Consider the following 24300-nt stretch of genomic DNA (forward strand, 5'->3'; position numbering starts at 1 on the left):
GCACACATGTTTCAGGGGAGGGGGAGAGGAACAAAAGGGGGAAAGATATCTTATCACAAATACATATAGATACACATCGAATTACGTTACGAACGTATTATACCTGTTTATTCGAAAAATCGCGATCGAGATCGAAATAGAAAAGAGGAAACATTCTTATAGTTTCTGTATCTAAAAATTTTCTTCTTCTTGAAGTTTTTCTTTTTTTTTTCTTTGGTTTTTTTGGTACAAGAATATTTAAAAATAAACGCGTTTTTGTTGATGAGAATAAACATTTTTTAGTGTGTCGTAAAAAAAAAGCTTCGATAGAAATTCATTGCGATCTCGCAACTCGGTCCTCTAAGATCAACAGTTCTTTTCTCTCTTTTAACTTAAATACGATTTATAAAATTTATTTTCGCTCCGTGTCGTCGGATTTTCGAATTGTTGGTTTTTGATAATTTTTTTTGAAAAATTAAGGATATCGAAAAAATATTTAAATCCTTTTTTAACGATTAAGTAATTTTCAAAAAAAAAAAATAAAGTAAAAGTGTGTCTGAATTTTTGAAGTAAGTTTTTTGACAAATAGTTACTAGATCTTCGTTTTCGAGACCTTTTGTGATTCGGTTATTAAATCAAAGGATATTTTCTATAGTGAAGCTTTTAATAATTGATTAATTAAATTTGTGCAACAAGGAGTTACTGATTATTCTTTTTATTTAATTTAATTAGTTTTATTTTTCATAAATTTTATTTGATTAAATAAAAAATATTCTCCTTTTTCAATAACTTTTAATGAAATGAATACAGTTGAAAAGGACTTAAGAGAAAAAATTTAAATTAAAAAAAGCTTAAATATTTTAAATAGATACATAAATTTATGTATTTAAATTTATTATTCTACAAATATAAAATCACTAATACACTTGTTGGCAAACCAGAATTTTCGCGTACCTTACGTAATAATTTTAAAATACATAAACATTTGTCAGATATAATGTATACGCTTTCTTTATATTTTTAAAATAAAAGAAAACTTGAAATCGTAATAGGATGAAAAAAGAATCGAATAGATACAGACGACTTTATCACGCAAGCGTATTACCTCATACTTGCGAGAGATATTTCGTATGTGTGTTGAAATATTCTAAAATTGTACATTTTGGGAAGAGATGCTATATCGAATTACAATAGAAGAGCATAGACGTTTCAAAAACACACATATTTGGAAATTAATTCAATTTCCTCTTGAGGAGTTTCTGTTTTAATTTTATTTTTTCTATTTATTTATTTTACTTGTACATGAGTTATGCATTTTTGTAAAATAAATTACTTATGACTGAAAATTTGAAAAACAAATTGATTTCATGGGTTTTAGATTCAAAACCATTTTATTAAGAAAAGACAGGCAATAGAAAATAAAATTTCAGAACCTTTCTCAACCAAGGAAAATGATTTTTTAATGATCTTGAATTAAACAATAAATTTTTCAACAATATTCAATATTAATATCAATTTCATTTAACTTGCTGGTTAAAGTTATAATTCTTTTGGTGTTTTATTTCGAAAGTTTTTCAAGTATTGAAATCTTCTAAATCTAATAGCAAACAGAAACTACAAGTAGTAATATCATAAAATTGCTTTTTTTTAACACTTTTGCAAAACTTAAATGAATCCCTTAAAATTTATAAACGCTGCAATTCTGTTGGTTTTTGATTTCGAAAGTCTTTCGAGTATTCAAATCTTTTGAATCTAACAGCAAACAGAAACCACAAGTAGTAATATCATAAAATTGCTTCTTTTTAACACTTTGCAAAACTTAAGTAAATCCCTTAAAATTTATAAACGCATTCAAAATGTTAGGAAAATAGTAAAGGATTTAATAGTAGATACCGGTGCACATAAGAAATAAAGTTCAAAAATATAAAAATAAGAGGGAAAACAGAAACTTAATGACTTTACTTAACAAACTAAAATTTAGTTAACAAAATATTTGCACTTTTATGCACATACGTCGTTTCGTTCATCTTTAAGGATAAAATCAAGGATACAGAATGGAAAGGATTTCTCAGACAAATAATACATTGAACCTTTTACATTAAAAAAACCATAAATAAATTCAAAAACAAAAATATTCTTTCTATATTTCCAGGGAAGCATTTGGGCAGAGAACAAACAATACTTGACTTAATATCATATCATAAAGTGCGAAGTCTAGCCCCAAGCTCTCTCAAGTGCTTTTGATTAATTTTCTTGAAGTAAAACTTATAAAAAAAAACTTAAAGAAAAATGCCGAAACCACAAGCCAGCCAAGAGGATGATGATCCCACCCCATACTTGTTTGTTTCTTTGGAACAAAGACGTATCGATCAATCGAAACCATATGACTCGAAGAAGAATTGCTGGATTCCCGATGAGAAAGAGGGTTATCTCTTGGGAGAAATCAAGGCTACCAAGGGTGACATTGTCAGCGTTGGTTTGCCCGGTGGAGAGGTAAACAATTATGTTAATTACTTACATTGACTTAATAAATAAAAAAAAACAACAAAACAAACATTAAAACATAGTACATTACAACATTTATAAACATTTCCATGAAAACATTTTCACTTAATGAAACAAAAAAAAACAATAATCATTAAAATCATAATCACCGCAGATTAGAGAATTCAAAGCTGCACAAGTTCACAAAACAAATCCACCAAAATTCGAAAAAGTCGAAGATATGGCAGACTTAACTATTTTAAACGAAGCGTGTGTTTTGCACAATTTACGACAGCGATATTATGCTAAATTAATTTATGTAAGTTCCAAAGATAATAATATTTTCTTTTTTTTCCATTTATTTTCCATGAAACTTAAAAAAAAAGACAAGAGATTTAAAGAAAGATCTGCTCCAACAAGTGAATCCACCAAAATACGAAAAAGCCGAAGATATGTCAAATTTGACATACCTTAACGATGCCTCTGTTTTGCATAACTTGAGGCAGCGATACTACCATAAGTTGATCTACGTAAGTATGCTTTCTATGTTTGTGATGCATTTTGTTCCACTGATAAAAGAAAAACAAAACTCTAAATATTGCATTTAAAGCCTTCAAGCCATTAAAAACCCTATCCTAATTGATGTTGAAATTTAACTTCCTAAAAACCGCTAACCAAAACAAGCTTAAAAAACTGCTAATTGAAACATTTTTAAGTGGAAACAAAAAAAATAGCTTTACCTAGCTTTTTGTTCATGCAGATAAATTCTTAAAATGGTAGCAGCAACTGGAACCTAAAAAATCGGTAAAAAATACCGACCAAATGGATTACAGATCTTAAGCTTGTTTTTTTTCCTATACAAGAACCTTAAAATTACCAATAAAAAATATATTTGAACATATCCTGGTGATCCTTTCTGATTTTAAATTGTTTGATAAGATTTTAACAAATATACGAAAAAATCTAATAATGTTTCAATTTAATTCCATATAACAGACATACTCAGGTCTTTTCTGTGTTGCCATCAATCCTTACAAGCGTTACCCCGTATATACCAACCGTTGCGCTAAGATGTACCGTGGTAAGCGTCGTAATGAAGTGCCACCACATATTTTCGCCATTTCTGATGGTGCCTACGTCGCCATGTTAACCGACCACGTTAATCAATCTATGTTGATTACTGGAGAGTCTGGTGCCGGAAAGACTGAAAACACGAAGAAGGTAATTGCCTACTTCGCAACTGTTGGTGCATCAAAGAAGGATGACTCCCAAAAGAACAAGGGTTCCCTTGAAGATCAAGTTGTCCAAACTAATCCTGTTCTTGAAGCCTTTGGTAACGCTAAGACCGTCCGTAATGATAACTCTTCTCGTTTCGTAAGTTCTAAAAAATACTTCTTCAACAAATCAATATACTAATCATATGACTTTTCAAATTCAAAACGAATAGGGTAAGTTCATCCGTATTCACTTTGGACCAACTGGTAAACTTGCTGGTGCTGATATTGAAACTTGTAAGTTAAATAATAATAATATTTTTGTTTATTTTATAAATAATTATTTTCTTTAAATTAAAGATCTGTTGGAGAAGGCTCGTGTCATCTCTCAACAATCATTGGAACGTTCTTACCACATTTTCTACCAGATCATGTCTGGTTCCGTTGCTGGAGTTAAAGGTATAAAAATCATTTCATTTATAGAAATCATTCCAAATACATTTACATATTTTAAACATAGTACATACTTTTTGTTTACCCTCATTTATATTTTCATCAAATTCAATATTAATGAAAATTTTAAAAAGTATAGGACAAAGTAATTAAAGAAAAACAGGAAAATTATCAACAAATTTGTTTCATAACTAATTTGACATTTTATTATTATACACTCAATTCTTTAGACGCTTGTCTCCTGTCCAATAACATTTACGACTACCATGTCGTATCTCAAGGAAAAATCACAGTAGCCAGTATCGATGATGGTGAAGAATTCCAACTTACTGATGTAATTTCCAACTTATTTCATTTTTTTTTTTTTGTTATTCCAAATCTTACTTGAGCAATGATTTTATTTTTTTGAGAGCCGCAGATCTTTTATAACAGCAAAATATATTAGGAGACACAACATACAATTTTAAACTTAAACTTAACAATTAGTAATTAGTTGTTTTTGAAACATATATAGTAAATATTTTTTTGTTGAGTGCATCGCAACGAAAGTCCAAAAAATGGATTAAGCGTGATTGCCCCCGAAGCTTATTAAGTATAAAAGTAGAGTACCTACCTACAAAAACACATTAATCCCTAAAATTGACAGAGGGATATTTTTCCAAAAAAAAAAAAACATGAGTAACACTAACAAACCCTTACAGAACATAGAGACATATTCTTGATTTATGCAAATCCACAAGAATTGACAGCAGTTTATTGAATCTTTTAGAGGCTTTCTATTTTTGGGATACTTTAAACTGGTTGTCATTTAAAAACTCCACTTAGTTTCCTTTTCTTCTTTTTTCCTTTTTTGTTTAAGAAAATAAAAATGTTTAAAAAAAACTTATTTTGACATAAAATTTAAAACATTTTTATTTAATATTTTTTGTTTTTCGCTTATTTTACAACACAATACATTTCTTCCACACACAAAATACTCCTCCCTCCTGTATTTAACAAACGTAGAGATTTGTTTGCTGTCCAACAACATCTACGATTATCGTATAGTATCGCAAGGAAAAGTTTCTGTCCAAAGTATCGATGACAGTGAAGAAGCTACTATTACCGACGTAAGAATCGGCTAAAATTTAAATGTTGTAACTGTTTCATATAAATGTGCCTTCCTAAACAAAAAACACACTTTAAACCAATTATTTGCATCCAAACTTCTATTCAAATTTAAAAAAAAAGCACTGTCTCTGTTATTTAAGGAAGTTTAAGAAGTTTTATTTAAAAAAAAATTTAAGAAACAAAAAATGTTTAATTGGAATTGAGTCAAAACTTCTTAATATTCCTTGTGAATTTGCAACACACTTTATCAACACTCTCTCTCTCTATCTCTCTGTTTTATATTTGCATTAAAAATTTAACATAAGATAAAAAAATCTACTAAAAATGCTTTAGCAAAACTTAACGCTTGCACAGCTTAAAAATAAAAACAATAAAAAGCTATATACATGAAAAACACAATTACGTAGGACAAGGATTAAGGGGTCTTTAAAATATATTTTAAAATTGAGGAAACAAAAATTAAAAAAATATATTTCAATAATAAAATTATATCAATATACTATTATATATATTATATTAGAAATGACATTTCTAACGCCAAGAATTGGCGATTATCCTGGAATATGTCAGGGTAAAACAAGGATACCCGGTGTCAACGATGGTGAAGAATTTGAATTAACTGATGTAAGTCGGTGTTAAAATTTAACCAACAATAAACAATAAATTCTATTGTTGATATTTCTTCATTCCTTTATACTTTCTATATTCTCCATCAGAAATCCTCAAAATAAATTTTATTACTTATATATATTATATTTCTTTCCAAAAAAATTACTTTCTGTATATAGGTGATACTATATTTATATTTAAACCCACTGATTTTCCGGAATTTCTTTACTATTATTGTAAAAAAAAATTCTTTCTCTTCCATATGTAAAGTTAAAAACATAAACATTTTGTAAATAAACTTTTTCGTTTGGAAAGGCTTGTTTTTTGGAAAATTTTTGTTTTCCAACAAGAAAATAGTTCAGCTAGGAGCAGGCCTCCATCAATTAAAAAAAAAATCACATTGGCATGACACTGGGATATCTGAGAAACTGAAAAAGTTATAAGAAAATTTTACAAAATTTTGTTTCCTCAATTTGAATTTAAGGATTTTTATAAAAGCCCGCTCCTGGCTTAAATTTGTTATATTTTTATTTTGTATAAAATGTGTATATAAGAAACACAAAAATTATCCAATATTCCAACTTTTTACAGCAGGAAAACACTTAAGTATGTTAGTACCTATATTATTTTGACTTTTGAATTTTAGTACTGCGAAGTAAAACGTAAAAATCAAGCTATAAAATAAGAAATTCAGTCTGGTTAGCTAAAATAAAAAAAATATATATTCAATTCCCGAAAAGTCTATACCTACACGAACTTGGAGCTGAATTTAGATATTTTTCAATTTCACGGGAATTTGTACTTTTCTACGTAGCGTTTCGTTTCACTTGTCATTTTTCGTATCAGAGATAATCTCAAATTGAATGTTCCATACACGTCAAAATCTACAAAACATCGAAATCAGAGTAAAAAGTTCCATACAAAATATGTGTTACTATTTCCTTTTTAAACTATAAACTGTTTGTAAAACTTATTTAAAACCAAAATTGCAATATTTTATTTAGCCATGTGCTTCCTGTCAGACAATATTTACGATTACGTTAACGTATCGCAAGGTAAAATCACTGTACCAAACATGGATGACGGTGAGGAATTCTCTTTGACAGATGTAAGTTTATCACTCCAATGTGTCAGTTTACAAAAATACGAACAGTATAAATTTCACTGTGTCCTTTTTTTAATATTATTTGTTCTGTTTTATACACCACGAAAAAAAAATGAAAATGAAAATGAAAGTTAGAATTTTCATTTTTAATATCCACATCGCACTTTTTTGTAATCCTTTTTTATATTATTAAAATGTTATGTTGAATTTGTATTATAATTATTATTATTATTTTATTTATTGATTCGTGTTTCATGCATTTTGATGATGATATGAAGATGTTTGGATCAAAATCAAAAACAACAGAGGAGAATTCCAAGCATTCCGATATTTCAAGATTATGTTTATTTAAACACAAAAATGTTTAAATGTTGAAAAATGCACTTTTATTCCCCCTATTCCCAACCAATTATTGATAGGCTAGTTTTCGGTATAAGACTGGTCAACTGCTATATGAAAAATAGTCGGTTATTATAAATATATATGAAAATCCCTTGAATGTTAAATTCCAAAACCATTTTGTAATATGTTTTATATTTTGTTCTTTTGTCATGTTAGAATTTATTTATATGAATGTATTTTTACTGAATTGAATTTCGGAATAAGCTAAATTTAAGTTGAAGAAAAACTAGATTGTTTTTCTTTTTCCTTAAGTTTAGATATTTTTGTTAATTATTTTTTAAAATTGTGTTTCAAGAAGAGTTTTGTTATGAAAAAAACATAAATATATTTAAAAATCCAGCTAAACGGAAAATATGTTTTTTATATAGGTATAGCGTAAAAAGCTTGCTTTGAATATAAAATCTTGTATATTTTAGTAATTTGTTTTTTGTAAAATTTGTGTTTGTTTTGTAAATTATAGTTTATAAGATCTTGTGCTTGTTCTTTTATATGCATGAAAAGTCTCGTTTTGCTTAAAAAATCTATGCAAACAAAAATCTATTCAAACTAAAATTTTAAACAAATTTCCCAAACTAATTTGAATTATTTCTTTTTAAAAATTTTGTTTAAAAAAATATAGCAAGCTTTCGATATCTTGGGTTTCACTAAACAAGAAAAGGAAGATGTCTACAAAATTACCGCTGCTGTTATGCACATGGGTGGCATGAAATTCAAGCAAAGGGGTCGCGAAGAACAAGCTGAACAAGATGGTCAAGAAGAAGGTGAACGTGTTGCTAAGCTTTTGGGTTGTGATGTAACCGATTTGTACAAGAACTTGTTGAAACCACGTATTAAGGTCGGTAACGAGTTCGTCACCCAAGGTCGTAACGTCCAACAAGTAACCAACTCCATTGGTGCCTTGTGTAAGGGTGTTTTCGATCGTCTCTTCAAATGGTTGGTCAAGAAGTGTAACGAAACTTTGGACACAAAACAAAAACGCCAGCACTTCATTGGTGTACTGGATATTGCTGGTTTCGAAATTTTCGACGTAAGTATTTCAACAAAAACAATGAGAAAAAATGGAAACACTTGAGACTCAAGAAAATAGAAAAATTATTTCAAAAGAGTAATTTTTGTAATTTCTTGGATTTCTTAGTGATTGATAAAAATTTTTGTCGATGCCTTTTATTTGGACAAGCAAATATTTTTATCAGTTTTTCAATTCTTCCTAAAAATAGATACACACACAAAATCTATACATGAAAGTGCTAAAGAATTTCAATTGGTCTTACATTTAATACACCACGAGTATCCCCGATAACTATAAACGGGACTACGATAAATAAAGCTTCTGGAAAACTTAGGCAAACATTTATTTTTCCATAACTTTTTTCCAAAATTTGCTAAAAAGCAACACGTTTTTGATAAATTTTCAAACTATACATAAACATACATACAAACTTCAAGCTTTTATAGCTTTACAAGAAAATTAAATGTATTATGTATTTGGAAAACTTATTTCAATCGAAACTATATCAACATTAATAGTACAACGGTTTTGAGCAATTGTGTATCAATTTCACCAATGAAAAATTGCAACAATTTTTCAACCATCACATGTTCGTTTTGGAACAAGAAGAATACAAGAGGGAAGGTATCAACTGGGCGTTTATCGATTTCGGTATGGATTTGCTGGCCTGTATTGATCTCATTGAAAAGGTGCATATCCTATCCGTTTCAAAAAATGTTAACTACATGTTTTGTGTATTTAATTCGAATATTATGTTGTTTTCCCCCAAAGAAGTACTCAAGAACAAATTTATAAATTGATGGAATTAACATCGGAAAAATTAAGATAAGTTATTGTGTATAGCACCACCATCACATGTTTTGCATGATTTACACCAATTTCAATATTCACATTATGAAATGATACCAAATTTATTAGCACTTTTTTTCTTAAAATTTAAAATTATTAATTTATTTGAGATTGTTGAATTTAAAAAACAAAAAAATGTGCACAAATTTTATGTTTAGTACAACGGCTTCGAACAATTGTGTATTAACTTCACCAACGAAAAATTGCAACAATTCTTCAACCATCACATGTTCGTTTTGGAACAAGAAGAATACAAGAGGGAAGGTATCGACTGGGCCTTCATTGATTTCGGCATGGATCTTCTCGCCTGTATTGATTTGATTGAGAAGGTATAAAATAAGAATAGAAAACAACTGAAATTAAAGCGCGTTTAAGAAAAACTTACTAATTCCAAAACAAAACCCTCAAGCAAAAATGTTTTGAAAAACATTGAGGTTATCATTTACTATCTACGTTTGTGCCAGCTGAAAGATTTTTTTCGAAATTTTCGTTTTTTTTTTGTGACAATTCCATGTATATGTATGATTTTGTGTTAAACCATTCTATAAAATCCCATTCCATTTACCTTGTCCTTCATTCCACATTTAATCCTATCTTTCACCATAAATACCTAAACAGAAGATTTAATTTAATCCCTTCATTTTTATTTCCAATCATTTTTGTTTGATTTTCTCTTGAATTCAATTCGATGAAATTGCCTCGTTCCAATACAGTACAATGGATTCGAACAATTATGCATCAATTTTACTAATGAAAAACTTCAACAATTCTTCAATCATCATATGTTTGTACTTGAACAAGAAGAATACCAACGTGAAGGTATTGAATGGACATTCATTGATTTTGGAATGGATTTACAACAGTGTATTGATTTAATTGAGAAGGTATAAAACCTATCAAGACAAGGTTCTATCATCCTATCCAAAAGTATAACTTTAACATCATAAAAATCTCCACATTATAAATTAAAAAAACGTAGATATTTGTTTATAACAAAAAGCTTGCTCATTAACAAAAAAACAAACAAAAATTATGCTAAAAATTGCTATATTTTGTTTCAAGGCTTAAATTTTGAAGGTAAGAAAATGTTGACGTTGCTTGATAACTGATAACTAATAAGATCTAAATGCTTTAAATATTTAAAACTAAAAATTACCATTTCGATTATTCTAATACAATTTTTTGTATTTTATTTAAAAAAAAAAAAACAGCCTATGGGTATCTTGTCCATCCTTGAAGAAGAATCTATGTTCCCCAAGGCAACTGATCAAACATTCGCTGAAAAGTTGACCAACACCCATTTGGGTAAGTCAGCTCCATTCCAAAAACCAAAACCACCAAAGCCCGGTCAACAAGCTGCTCACTTTGCTATTGGCCATTATGCTGGTTGTGTATCATACAACATCACCGGTTGGTTGGAAAAGAACAAGGATCCATTGAACGACACCGTTGTTGACCAGTTCAAGAAGTCTGGCAACAAATTGTTGATTGAAATCTTCGCTGATCATCCAGGTCAATCTGGTGGCGGTGAACAAGCTAAGGGAGGTCGTGGTAAGAAGGGTGGTGGTTTCGCTACTGTCTCTTCAGCCTACAAAGAACAATTGAACAGCTTGATGACAACATTGCGTTCAACACAACCTCACTTCGTGCGTTGTATTATTCCCAACGAAATGAAACAACCTGGTGTTGTAGATGCTCATTTGGTTATGCATCAATTGACATGTAACGGTGTACTTGAAGGTATCCGTATTTGTCGTAAAGGTTTCCCCAACAGGATGAACTACCCTGACTTCAAGATGCGGTAAGTTAAATTTTTTTTTATTTAAAAAATCAAAAAATTATAGCAAAACATAGAAAGATAGTAACATAGAATCAAATTAAGTTGTTCAAGGATTATAGGAAATTTATTTTTAAATTCTTCTTCATTAAATTGTACTTTTAACGTTCATATAGCTACATGATTTTGGCACCAGCACTAATGGTCGCTGAAAAACAACCAAAGAACGCTGCCGCCAAATGTTTGGAAAGCGTCGGATTGGATCCTGACATGTACCGTATTGGTCACACAAAGGCAGGCGATAAATGAACCTTATAAAAATGTTTTTATTTGTAGATTTTTTTGAAATCCAAATCCATTTGTAGTATTGTTTACCAATAGCCTGAAAATTTTTAAAGTGAACTACACTTGATTGAGCATTTACCTAGCTTACCATAAAAAAAAATATTATATAGTATGAGTGTTGAAACCTGAAACCTTTTGTATTTATGTAGATTCAAAACTCCATTTCCAAGTATTTTGTTTTGTTTTATAGAGTAAAATAGTGCTTCCTTCAAACATCATATACATTTTATAAACATTATCATAAGTCAATTAGTTATTCTTCGATGTCGACGATCCCTTATCAATGTCACAATATTCTTTTAGATATTCATTTCAGATATGGTTTCACTCCAAAAACGATAGCTTTGTACAAAAACCTTAAACAATTTTCTTGAGAAAGACACTCCCTTCCAGTTAGAGTTTCAAGCATGATAACGAAATGATTTTCTGATACCGTTCCAAATAGGTTGACTGTTGAAAACCATTTTTCCTGAACGAAACTTTCTTTTTATTTTATTTTTTCCACTTAAAGAATTATTCACAATGAAAATAATGGAATTGTAAATGGTTGTGATATTTTATTACAATCAATAAATATTTACAATAAAATTTGCAATTTCAAATTGTGTTCTTGGTACTCTCGAGTTCCTATACTGTGAATAATTCTTACACTTTTGTTGTTGAACTACAACTTACCCGCATATATATTTCTTGTTTTTGAAAATAAAAACAAAAATTCCTGGCACTACATTTTTTATAAATGTATTCTCTTCGAGCACTTTAGATTTTTGTTTTTTTATTATTTTTTTTTTGTTTGTTTTTCATTTTTTCCATGTTTTCTGCTATTTTCTCATTTTACAGGTACCAAATCCTTTGCCCCGCACAAATCAAAGATCAGCCTGATCCTAAAAAGGCCGCTAAGATCATTCTTGAGTCAACTGAACTCGATGCTGATTTTTACCGTCTTGGACACACCAAGGCATGATTCCTTCTTTTTTTCAATTGTTTGCCAAAGAAAACATAATTCTTTGCTTCTGATTTTTCTTGTGTTTTTGAATTGAATTGAATTTTCGCAATCCAAGATTAACCTTTGGATATTTTTTTGTGCAACAAAAAATACTTCAAGCAATGTTACACACAAAATAATTCGAAGGTTTAACTTTATGATACAATAAAAATCTTGGATTGCCTGCAACATTGCTTTACCGAGTTGCCCATAAAAACAAAAATACTTCAATACACAACGGACGCAACATATCATCCCCTTTTGAATCAAATTAGAACCTCTTTTAGTAAAGAAGATTTGAATCAAACTTCATAATTCTCAAATCAAATTACATCATCCATAAAGTATAGAACCAAACCCCATATCATTGTTTTTATTTGTTTTATTATTATTTTTAAATCCACATAGTAGATTTTGAAACCCTTATACAGAAAATTCACTATGTAGACAAAAATATTTAACATTAATTAGGCTGATTCTATTTAAGAAATCGTTTTGGTTTGAATATCATTATACTAATCATAATTTAAATCATCATTAGTTACCAAATCATGTGCCCAAAGTTAATTAAGAACGAACCTAAGGAGAAAAAGGCTACTGAAATCATCCTTAAATATATTGACTTGCCTGAAGATCAATACCGTATGGGTAATACAAAGGTACACACAAACACACCTACCTACACAATACATACTAAATGTTCTATACAAAACACACACAAATCACCAAAAACACAAAAACACCATCATTTTAACTCATTTTCATTTTCGAAGCACTAAGAAACGTTTTACCCCCAATTTCCCTTATTTTGAAAATCGCAATATTGAATGTTTTAAAATAACGCTTATTAAATATTCCAATGTTTTTGAAATCAACTAACTGTGCATCCGTCAAACAAAAAAATAAAAAGAAAAGTGTTATGCTAAGTTAGTCAAAGTCCAAAAGCAAAACTTGATTAACTTTTCATAACGCGTTCTCTATATGTTGAAAAACTTTAAGACATCATCTAACAATCAAAACCAAACAATCGCACAAAATAATATAGGTGTTCTTCCGTGCTGGTGTCCTGGGTCAAATGGAAGAGTTCCGTGATGAACGTCTTGGTAAGATCATGTCCTGGATGCAAGGTTGGGCCCGTGGTTACTTGGCTCGTAAGGGCTTCAAGAAACTACAAGAGCAACGTGTTGCCCTTAAGGTTGTCCAACGTAACTTGCGTAAATACTTGCAATTGCGCACATGGCCATGGTACAAATTGTGGCAGAAGGTTAAGCCTCTTCTTAACGTCAGCCGTGTTGAAGATGAAATTGCCGTAAGTATAATATATATATTTAGCTTCTTCTCTAATGAAGCTTTTCGGTGGTTCGATGAATTATCTATATAGATTTATATACGCATAATGGAATCATGATCAATGGATCGATTCTGAGAAATGTTAACGTGATTTAAAATAGCTTTTCGACTTCTTCTAAATATTTCCTAGAACTGGCAGTCAGCCAAATTTTTTAGTTGATCAGATGTCAGAAAACTTATAAAAAGAAGAATATTCCAATTGTTTTCCATTTGATTGGCAAGACCTTTGATAATTTTCCAAAACTTTGCAAACGGGTATTAAGATGAAGATATCATTCAAAGCAGTAGTTTTTTGGTATCTTTTATGTTTTCTTAAGGTTTAAAATTATCAATTTTGTGCTTGGCAAATATATAAGTATTTCTTCAACACTATCAAACCCCAATTAAACCAATACGGTTGAAACAACTACATTGAAAGCTACTTCCTCTATTTTTACAAACTTTATACAAAATATGAATTCATAATTTTATATATTATCAAATGCAAAGCAATGCACAACACATACAAATATATCTAAAGAATATTAAAATAGTATAAAATAGTGCAAGTGCGGGAAAACAATTTCCACCTGTCCAATTAGTCACATCAAGGAAAAGTTTAAAAAAAAAATAAAATTAAATTAAAATATTCTTATGACACATTCCATAGACTGCGAATTGAATAATTGAAATCTTATTTTTAAGATTCACACAACTAAATTAAATGTATTTTTAGAAAAATATTTACCCAACGAGTACTTTCGCTATACTCTATAACCAACTGAAAATGTTAAACCACTCAAAAACCTGACTGGGTCAGAATATTTATAGGATACAAAAAATACATAAAATCATATCTTTCTATAAACGATTTCTAATCCCCAAATGGTTTTGTTCGATTTGAATTCTGTAATGTAAATTTTTTCATTTTGTTTTATAAAAATAGAAATACTTTTTGTATGAGGAAGTGTAGAAGGAAGTCTTTAAAGCAGCGCAAAAGTGTTTATATCATTAGCAATGCGCACTCCACGAACTCGTTAATTTTAATAGATACAAAACTATTTTTAGACGAAATGGTTTTCAAAGATTTTCCAGTTTTTTCTTTTCTAATTGTTTCCAACTTTTCTTGTACTATATTTTTTGCTTTTAAGGAAAATTCTGCATATAATAATCTTAAAAGAAAAACAATGTTACTCAGAGATTTAAAAATATCTGGAAATAGGAAATTTTTTGAAAGCTTCTTAGATCGATCACACTCGATCGAAACTTCGCTGACTTATTAAATTGTATTTTTGAAAACGATTCATCATCTCATAGAGCTAAATATTATAATTATGAAGCAATATATATGTACATAGTACACATGTTTCCTTGCAGATACTTTATTTTGAAAAAATTCTTTTTTTGCAACGCCAATAAAATAAAATTAATCGTTCTCATTAAATTCAAACACATGCCTTAAAATTAAATCAAATGAATACATATTAATACATTTAAAAGAGGTGCAATAAATTGCTTCTTACAGAGCCTTCAGTGCTTGTTTCCTATTGGCTATCAAGCGATGATTAAGTTTGAAATGATGAATATGACGAGGGGAGACTGGCTCAATTTTTTTTAAATTTTTTTAAATGGTACCTTCCCCACCCATAATCACTTAATTAGAACTATGACTACTACATACAAAATAATTTCATCAATTTAATTTTCTTCGTCTGCAATTGCTTTCCCCAGGAGCAATCATATTCAATAAATTTGTAATTAATATGATTTTTATGCACAGAAAATTGTTGTAGTGTGATGTGGTGTGGTGTGGTGGGGATAAAAAGTATCTTTAAGATACATAGATATACCTATACTCTCAAAAAGTACATAGGTAAATATATTTGTATACCATCAAGAACATTTACAGCTCTAGATGAGTAATTTGCAATATTTTTGGTCAAAAGGAAGAACAATTTTTTTGAAAAACTTACCTGAAGCACTCCGTGAGAGTGTTAATCTATCTTTGCCTCGAGTACAGGGCACACATCGAAGTGAAATCTACGAAGCAGCAACATTCCAGTTGTTGAGCATCCATCAGCTAGCTAATCGCACCTAGTTAATTGAAAAGAATTTTAATAAATTGTAGTTAGTATTTTATTATTTTTCAAATACCAATAAAACATCAAATCAACAACTTAATTATTATTATTATTTAAAAAATAAGTGATTTTTAAATGCGAAAAAGAAAATTATTTCAACGGTCCAACGAACATACGATTTAGAATTTTAAAATTGTTAGTGATTTTAAAATCAAGTTAATTAACGACCTTAAGAGAAGTTTTTGTAATTGAGTTCAATCAAATAAGTGAAAAAAATGGCCGACGAAAGTGAATCGCAACCACCATTAGCGAAAAATGAAAATGAATCGAATTCAGAAGTTCCAATGGATACTAATGACGTGAAATTACAGAGGCTCGAAGAGAAGGCAAAGAAGGCTGAAGAAGCTTTGGGAGCTGAAGTTAAGGTCCGCAAGGAGTTGGAAGGCCTCAACGCTAAGTTGTTGGCTGAAAAGACTGCCCTTTTGGATTCATTGTCAGGAGAAAAGGGTGCCCTTCAAGATTTCCAAGAAAGGTGTGCCAAGCTTACTGCCCAAAAGAACGACCTCGAAAACCAATTGCGCGTAAGTAAATAGTTATTACCTAAAAAATCATAATCATTAAATCTCATTTTTAAAAAAAATTAATTTACCTTAATGCCATAAATCTTTTGGTAAAAATATTAATTATTATCAATCATGCAAAACAAATGAAAAACAAAATTTCAACCCCACACTTGAGCGTCTAAATATAGAACCCGTAATTTTGTATTATTTTTAGGACATTCAAGAACGTTTGTCCCAAGAGGAAGATGCCCGCAACCAACTCTTCCAACAAAAGAAGAAGGCCGACCAAGAGATCTCCGGCTTGAAGAAGGATATTGAAGATTTGGAATTGTCCACCCAAAAGGGAGAACAAGACAAGGCTACCAAGGATCACCAAATCCGCAGCTTGAACGATGAGATTGCCCACCAAGATGAACTCATCAACAAGTTGAACAAGGAAAAGAAAATGCAAGGAGAGACCAACCAAAAGACTGGTGAAGAACTCCAAGCTGCCGAAGACAAGATCAACCATTTGAACAAGGTTAAGGCTAAGTTGGAGCAAACATTGGACGAACTCGAAGATTCATTGGAACGTGAGAAGAAATTGCGCGGTGATGTTGAGAAATCCAAACGTAAGGTTGAAGGTGACTTGAAATTGACCCAAGAAGCCGTATCAGATTTGGAACGCAACAAAAAGGAACTCGAACAAACAATCCAACGCAAGGACAAGGAACTCTCATCATTGACTGCTAAATTGGAAGATGAACAATCGGTTGTTGGTAAATTGCAAAGACAAATCAAGGAATTGCAAGCCCGTATCGAAGAATTGGAAGAAGAAGTCGAAGCTGAGCGTCAAGCTCGTGCTAAGGCCGAGAAACAACGTGCTGATTTGGCTCGCGAATTGGAGGAATTGGGTGAACGTCTTGAAGAGGCTGGTGGTGCTACATCAGCTCAAATTGAATTGAACAAGAAACGTGAAGCTGAATTGAGCAAATTGCGTCGTGACTTGGAAGAGGCTAACATTCAACACGAATCTACATTGGCTAACTTGCGCAAGAAGCACAACGACTCTGTTGCTGAAATGGCTGAACAAGTTGATCAATTGAACAAATTGAAGGCTAAGTAAGTATTTTTCCATGCAGTCAATGTGGATTTTCTCTTTTATTTTCAGGTGTTATGTGTAATACTCGTGATCTTGTCTTGTTTAGAAGTGAAATAGCAAATGTAGGCTAAAAATAACTTCGAATTTCAAAATTAATATTCTTTCAAAGATATTTTTTTATATACATTATTTTTAAAGAATCTCTACATATAGATGATGTATGTAGACTTATTGAAAGTTCATTGGCAAAGGATAACCAAAACATTTGCTTGATACAAAATTTCTACGGCAAAAATGTTTTTTCAAACACATGCCCTTTTTTTAAAAAGCTCTTAGACTCTATTATAGAATAGAGCTGTTTTGTTCTCTTAAAATAGCTCTCACGTTAATGTGTATTCCAGTGTTATTTGTTTCAAAAAATTTTACCCCAATTCTTCTAATTAATTCTTAAAAATTTGAATAAACCATATAGGGCTGAACACGATCGCCAGAGCTGCCATAACGAATTGAATCAAACTCGTGCCGCATGTGACCAACTTGCTCGCGAAAAGGTAAACTTCACAAACATCAAACTTACACAAAAACGAACTTCTGTGAATTTAATTTGTTTCTCGTTTCAACTTTCACAACAACAACAAAGAACTAAAAAATAAAACACACATTTTGCATTCAAAATATGTCGCATGAGTCCGTCTTGTGCTCAAAACAAAACGTTAAAACAATTTTATGTATCTGTCCCCTTTAATTTTAAATCCCCACAAAACACATTCCTCTCATACTTGACTTGAAAGGAACAACATAAAAATAAACTAGAGATCTATAAAAAAAACTATGATCAGTCTTCAGATGAATGGAAATGGACATTTTTATATATCCCAAAAACAAGCATCGAAATGAGTATTTAACACTATTAAAACCGAATTTTTCAATAAGCATTGTGTTTGTGTTTAACACTTTTAACCTAAACAAACAAAAACATTTATTTCCTTAGGGCTGAAAAGGAGAAGGCCCAATACTACGGTGAATTGAATGACCTCCGCGCCGGTGTTGATCATCTCGCAAACGAGAAGGTATTGAAAAGAAGCAAACAACAAATTTTAGATTATTTGCAAATTTTGTGCAATTATTGATATCGCATCGCTGTATATATATTTTGCTGAACTCGCTGTTTAAATTCGCCTAGTTTATTGCCGATGATCCGAAATGAGAAGAAATGGATGAAGCTCCAACACTTCAGCTCTAAAATTTTAAAATATTAAATGATTCCAATATCCTTATGCTTAAAATCCCCTAATGCAGTTCTCGAACTATTTCCCTTTAACATACAATTTTAACTAATATTTTCCTCAAGAACTTTTGATTTCTAACCATTGCTTGCTTTGTTAAGTTAGTAAAAAAAAACACACACAACACAAAAAATAAAAATGTCCTTATTTGAAAACAAATCCTAACGAATGTTTTGCATAACCTGTAGGCTGCCCAAGAAAAGATTGCCAAGCAATTGCAACACACCCTCAACGAAGTACAATCGAAATTGGACGAAACCAACAGGACTCTCAACGATTTCGATGCCTCAAAGAAGAAGCTCTCCATCGAGAACTCCGACTTGTTGCGTCAATTGGAAGAAGCCGAATCACAAGTATCACAATTGTCCAAGATCAAGATTTCCCTTACCACCCAGCTCGAAGACACCAAGAGGTTGGCCGATGAAGAAGGTCGCGAACGTGCCACACTTTTGGGTAAATTCCGTAACTTGGAACACGATTTGGACAACCTCCGCGAACAAGTTGAAGAGGAAGCAGAAGGCAAGGCTGACTTGCAACGTCAACTCAGCAAGGCTAATGCCGAATCACAAATCTGGCGCAGCAAATACGAGTCTGATGGTGTCGCACGCTCAGAAGAATTGGAAGAAGCCAAGAGGAAGCTCCAAGCTCGTTTGGCCGAAGCCGAAGAGACCATCGAATCACTCAACCAAAAATGTGTTGCACTCGAGAAGACCAAGCAACGCCTGTCTACCGAAGTCGAAGACTTGCAATTGGAAGTTGACCGTGCCAGCGCTATTGCCAATGCTGCTGAAAAGAAACAGAAGGCATTCGACAAGATTATTGGAGAATGGAAACTCAAGGTCGACGATTTGGCCGCCGAGTTGGATGCATCACAAAAGGAATGCCGCAACTACTCCACCGAATTGTTCCGTCTCAAGGGAGCCTACGAAGAAGGCCAGGAACAACTTGAAGCCGTCCGTCGTGAAAACAAGAACCTCGCTGATGAAGTTAAGGACTTGCTCGACCAAATTGGTGAAGGTGGCCGCAACATCCATGAAATTGAAAAGGCACGCAAACGTCTTGAAGCTGAAAAGGATGAACTCCAAGCTGCTCTTGAAGAAGCTGAAGCTGCTTTGGAACAAGAAGAAAACAAGGTTCTCCGTGCTCAACTTGAGTTGTCTCAAGTACGTCAAGAAATTGACCGTCGTATCCAAGAAAAGGAAGAAGAATTCGAAAACACCCGCAAGAACCACCAACGCGCCCTCGACTCCATGCAAGCATCTTTGGAAGCCGAAGCCAAGGGTAAGGCTGAGGCCCTTCGCATGAAGAAGAAGTTGGAAGCTGACATCAACGAACTTGAAATTGCTTTGGATCATGCCAACAAGGTGAGTTTTTTTTAAATACTATACTTTTAAAGACTATGTTGCATGACGCTTGTATTTTTTTCTTTTCATAGGCTAACGCCGAGGCCCAAAAGAACATCAAACGTTACCAACAACAACTCAAGGACATCCAAACTGCCCTCGAGGAAGAACAACGTGCACGTGATGATGCCCGCGAACAACTTGGAATCTCTGAACGTCGTGCTAACGCCCTCCAGAACGAGCTTGAAGAATCTCGTACTCTTCTTGAACAAGCTGACCGTGGCCGCAGACAAGCCGAACAAGAATTGGCCGATGCCCACGAACAACTCAACGAAATTTCAGCCCAAAACGCATCCATTTCCGCCGCCAAGAGGAAGTTGGAATCCGAACTTCAGACACTCCACTCCGATTTGGATGAATTGTTGAATGAAGCCAAGAACTCCGAAGAGAAGGCCAAGAAGGCTATGGTTGATGCTGCCCGTCTTGCTGATGAACTCCGCGCTGAACAAGATCACGCACAAACACAAGAAAAACTCAGGAAAGCACTTGAACAACAAATCAAGGAATTGCAAGTCCGATTGGATGAGGCTGAAGCCAACGCCCTTAAGGGAGGCAAGAAGGCCATCCAAAAATTGGAACAACGTGTCCGCGAATTGGAGAACGAATTGGACGGTGAACAAAGGAGACACGCCGATGCCCAAAAGAACCTCCGCAAATCAGAGCGCCGCATTAAGGAATTGTCCTTCCAGTCTGAAGAGGACCGCAAGAACCACGAACGCATGCAAGACTTGGTAGATAAATTGCAACAAAAGATTAAGACATACAAGAGGCAGATCGAAGAAGCTGAAGAGATCGCTGCCTTGAACTTGGCCAAATTCCGTAAGGCTCAACAAGAATTGGAAGAAGCCGAAGAACGTGCAGATTTGGCCGAACAAGCAATCAGCAAATTCCGTGCAAAGGGACGTGCTGGTTCAGTCGGTCGTGGTGGAAGCCCAGCGGTAAGATTTGTTTTTTAATTTATTCTTCTAAAAACATTAACTTTATTTATATATATATAAATATTCTTTATAAAATATTTATAATGCTTTCAAAATTTGAATGACAAACAAAATTCCCAAAATTTATAGGCACAACAATCGGCTATGAAATTAAAAATTGAGAATTTATTGCAAAGAGAATTGTAGACCATCTTCCAACTAGCACTTAAATCTTCTACTAGTTCTTCAACAACTACTACTTCTTTCACCAATCCAATAATCCAAAACTCAAAATATCAATAGCTCAAAAATCCATCATTCAAATAACAAAATCAAAAAATGTACAAATGAACCGATTCTCAAGCAAAATATAAATCCAAACAATTCTCTACTTTCTTACCTCAGCTAACAACGCCTAAGAGTGGCCGCAAGAGTGCGCTGGAACTATAAATAACTCACAAAATTTCTCATTCAACACTCTCTTTCTCTCTCTTTCATTACATTTGTAAGTGCAAAAAGATAAAAATGGCCGGGTCGGGCCGCTACTGTTGTTTGATTATGCCGTCTTGTGTGATGGATGTTCAAGTGACGTTTCATTGATTTTTGTTTTGTTTACATTTTTACAAATTTGTTAAATTATACATTTTTTAAAAATTAATTTTGTTTTGTTCACAATGCTCATTTAAAAAAAATTCAAAATTACCTGCCAACATGACAGTTGACAGTTCCTGAGCAATTCATTAACAGTGACATAAAAACCACAGACCCCCACTGTATTGTTCATGATTTTATTGTTGATTGTTGAAGCACCACACAACGTGCATTTTCTTTTACAGAAACCACAATTAAAGATACATTTTTAAATTGTTTGTTAATTTGTTAATTTACACACAATAGAGTCACAAAAACAAAAACAACAACAAAAAACTATTCACATTCGTTCTACAAAATTTGTTTGCATGTTTTATTAGATTTGATTTCGTTATGTTAGTTTTTAGTTTTGAATTATTAATTAAAAATATACTTAATAATACTTTCTCTAATTTTACAGCCCCGAGCGTCCGTTAGGCCACAACTTGACGGTTTGGCTTTCCCACCCAGATTCGACCTTGCTCCAGAAAACGAATTTTAAATGCCATTTAATTTATTTATAATTAATTAATTATGTTAATTTTAACAAAAAGAAAAATATTTTAATTATTTTTTCTAGTATTTTTCAATTTTATTCTTTAATTTTGATTTTAATTCTGATTTTGTTTTTGAATAAAGTAACTTCGAACGACGGGAAAACCAACAAAAAATTAATAATTTTTTATGCACATTAAAAACAAACGACATTTACATAAATCAAAAATAAAAACGTTTTCGTTGACAAAAAAAAAAGGCTATTTTACCTAAACCTATGTATTTATTATTTTTATACGATCAAACCCGTCATCTTAAAAATTAACTAGGACTTGTCGTCGTCGATGGGAGAGCATACATCAACATATTTTTATTTCTTATTTTTATTTATATGTAAAAGAAACAAAACAAAAACACACACAACACTAATGGAGCTTATGTTACATTATTATTTTTAATTTATCGAAAATACTTTATTTAATTTATAAAATAAAAAATATACAAAAAAGGAACAAAATAAATGTAAATCAATAAAAAAAATATTTTTGTAATTATTTATTGTTATGATGATTTGAAGTTTTGGCCAAGTTGATTTGTAGCTGGATGTTTTAGAATTTTCAAATTGGTTATTCCAATAGGCTTTTTTGGTCTTGAAAAAATAAAAAAGGTGGCGCCACAGGTCGTTGATGGCTAGGCTCTAGTGACTTACAACTCTTAACCATTCCTGTGTGCGAGTACTGTTGTCAGGGAGCAAGGCCGCATTTAAAGGTCCAGAGGCCTCCGGGAAATAAAGGAGCGGATTAGTTTCAAAATAAACTAAACAATTTTTTTTCACTCGAGTTTTTCAATAAATAATTTATTGTGAAACCAAGTAGATTCCTTTAGTATTGAACAAACACATATAAATATAAACGAAAAAAAGAATTATCTGAAATTAAATTTTAGGGTTAACGAACGGAACCTATTTGACCTTACTGACATGACCACTCCCTTTGTTTACATGCTCTTTCAAATAGGTTGCCAGGATTGGTTCATACTCGGGTAGCAATTCCAAAGTGCCCAGGAAATTTCCATTTCTTGGTGAGCCAAGGCTAATCCACGGTCAGCAATGAATTTAATGGTACTAACGATAGTTCTCAGGATTATTCGCCAATACTCGATTTGTTGAGCTTCTTGCATCGCTAGCTCTTGATTGATGCGTCCTGTGACTTTTCCCCGTTCCACTAAACTCATTATTGATTTCAAATGAGTTTTCGAAATCTCATGTTCATAGAGACCGGTTGCATGCTTTCAGTTACTGAAATCTTCTCCACGGAGTTTGTTGTTTTGAGGGGACACCAATTTGCACGCATAACAATATATTTTCCCCGTAGTTGGAGAAAAGCAAAGCCAAAATCGATTGACGGTCTCTTTATTTTTATTGCGGCGCTTTTGGTTGCAAAAATCATATTTCCTAAACGAATAAAGGTATTGCTTGGATTTATATTTGTCTTGAAGGAAATTCCCAAGGCTATACAAATTGTGCGTTTAAAAAAAACTGTTTACAGGATGTTTCAGAAATGTGTGTTAAAATAAGAAGTTTTAACAAAGGTGAAAAACACAGCGGTTGTATAATATGCAATCGTCACAATCAACTTTTTAAGTAATCTAAGTGAATTGAAACAGTAGAGCAAAAAGAAAAAGACCAATCCGAGTGAAAAAGTGGGAGCAGGTATTTTTTTTTTATTTTGAGGCATTTTTTTATTATCTAGTATTCAAGAGTACACAATGTATTTTAGTGATATATCAAAAGTCAAACAGTGTAAAAAGAAATAAAGAGAAAACAAATGAATATATAACCACTCAATTTCCTGAAAACTATCATCTAAGTCCGGGTAAATGTGTAATTAATTCATCATTTCTGGAGACTATCGTTCTTTCAGATTTTTTTTCTCGCATGCCTTAAGGAAGAAATAAGTGGATCCCAAGAGGTTGCTAGCATGTTAAATAGGTTCTCATTTTGCCGAATACATGTAAAGTTTCGGATATTTCTTGTAGTCTTTATTTTTGCATTCCTGGGCTTCTTCTGACAGTTCTCCAAATGGTAGTGTTTGATATTAAATGATATTTTGACTATGAACTAATATTTTGTGTAGAGTAGGTGTGAGTAGTTTTTTAGGATACTTTTGTTTTAAAAGCTCTGCCGTTTTCTTAG

The 24300-nt window shown here is 31.9% G+C and overlaps 1 protein-coding gene across 13 annotated transcripts; it reads left to right on the forward strand.

Annotated features, from left to right (window-relative positions):
• Positions 1-339: 339 nt before the first annotated feature.
• LOC129949642 (myosin heavy chain, muscle) lies at positions 340-22646 on the forward strand. 13 transcript variants are annotated; one of them, XR_008782050.1, is made up of 19 exons: positions 342-548; positions 2132-2472; positions 2850-2993; positions 3460-3837; positions 3911-3974; positions 4038-4136; positions 6854-6957; positions 7976-8383; positions 9373-9543; positions 10426-11015; positions 12177-12294; positions 13367-13630; positions 16103-16312; positions 16509-17395; positions 18367-18445; positions 18850-20025; positions 20097-21002; positions 21387-21486; positions 22033-22646. XR_008782050.1 is itself a non-coding variant. In XM_056061223.1 (18 exons), the coding sequence occupies exons 2-18, from the start codon at positions 2269-2271 to the stop codon at positions 22111-22113; spliced, it is 5883 nt and encodes a 1960-aa protein (XP_055917198.1). In that variant the 5' UTR covers positions 340-548; positions 2132-2268; the 3' UTR covers positions 22114-22646. The 13 variants fall into 13 exon arrangements, 12 of the variants coding, with proteins under 12 accessions (XP_055917198.1, XP_055917199.1, XP_055917197.1 ...); XM_056061223.1 differs by lacking the exons at positions 6854-6957; positions 12177-12294; positions 18367-18445; positions 21387-21486 and adding exons at positions 4361-4464; positions 11168-11285; positions 17848-17926 and having other exon boundaries at positions 340-548; XM_056061224.1 differs by lacking the exons at positions 6854-6957; positions 12177-12294; positions 18367-18445; positions 21387-21486 and adding exons at positions 4361-4464; positions 12863-12980; positions 17848-17926 and having other exon boundaries at positions 340-548.
• The last annotated feature ends 1654 nt before the right edge of the window (positions 22647-24300 follow it).

Source organism: Eupeodes corollae, chromosome 3 (assembly GCF_945859685.1).
Source record: "Eupeodes corollae chromosome 3, idEupCoro1.1, whole genome shotgun sequence".
Lineage (NCBI taxonomy): Eukaryota > Metazoa > Arthropoda > Insecta > Diptera > Syrphidae > Eupeodes > Eupeodes corollae.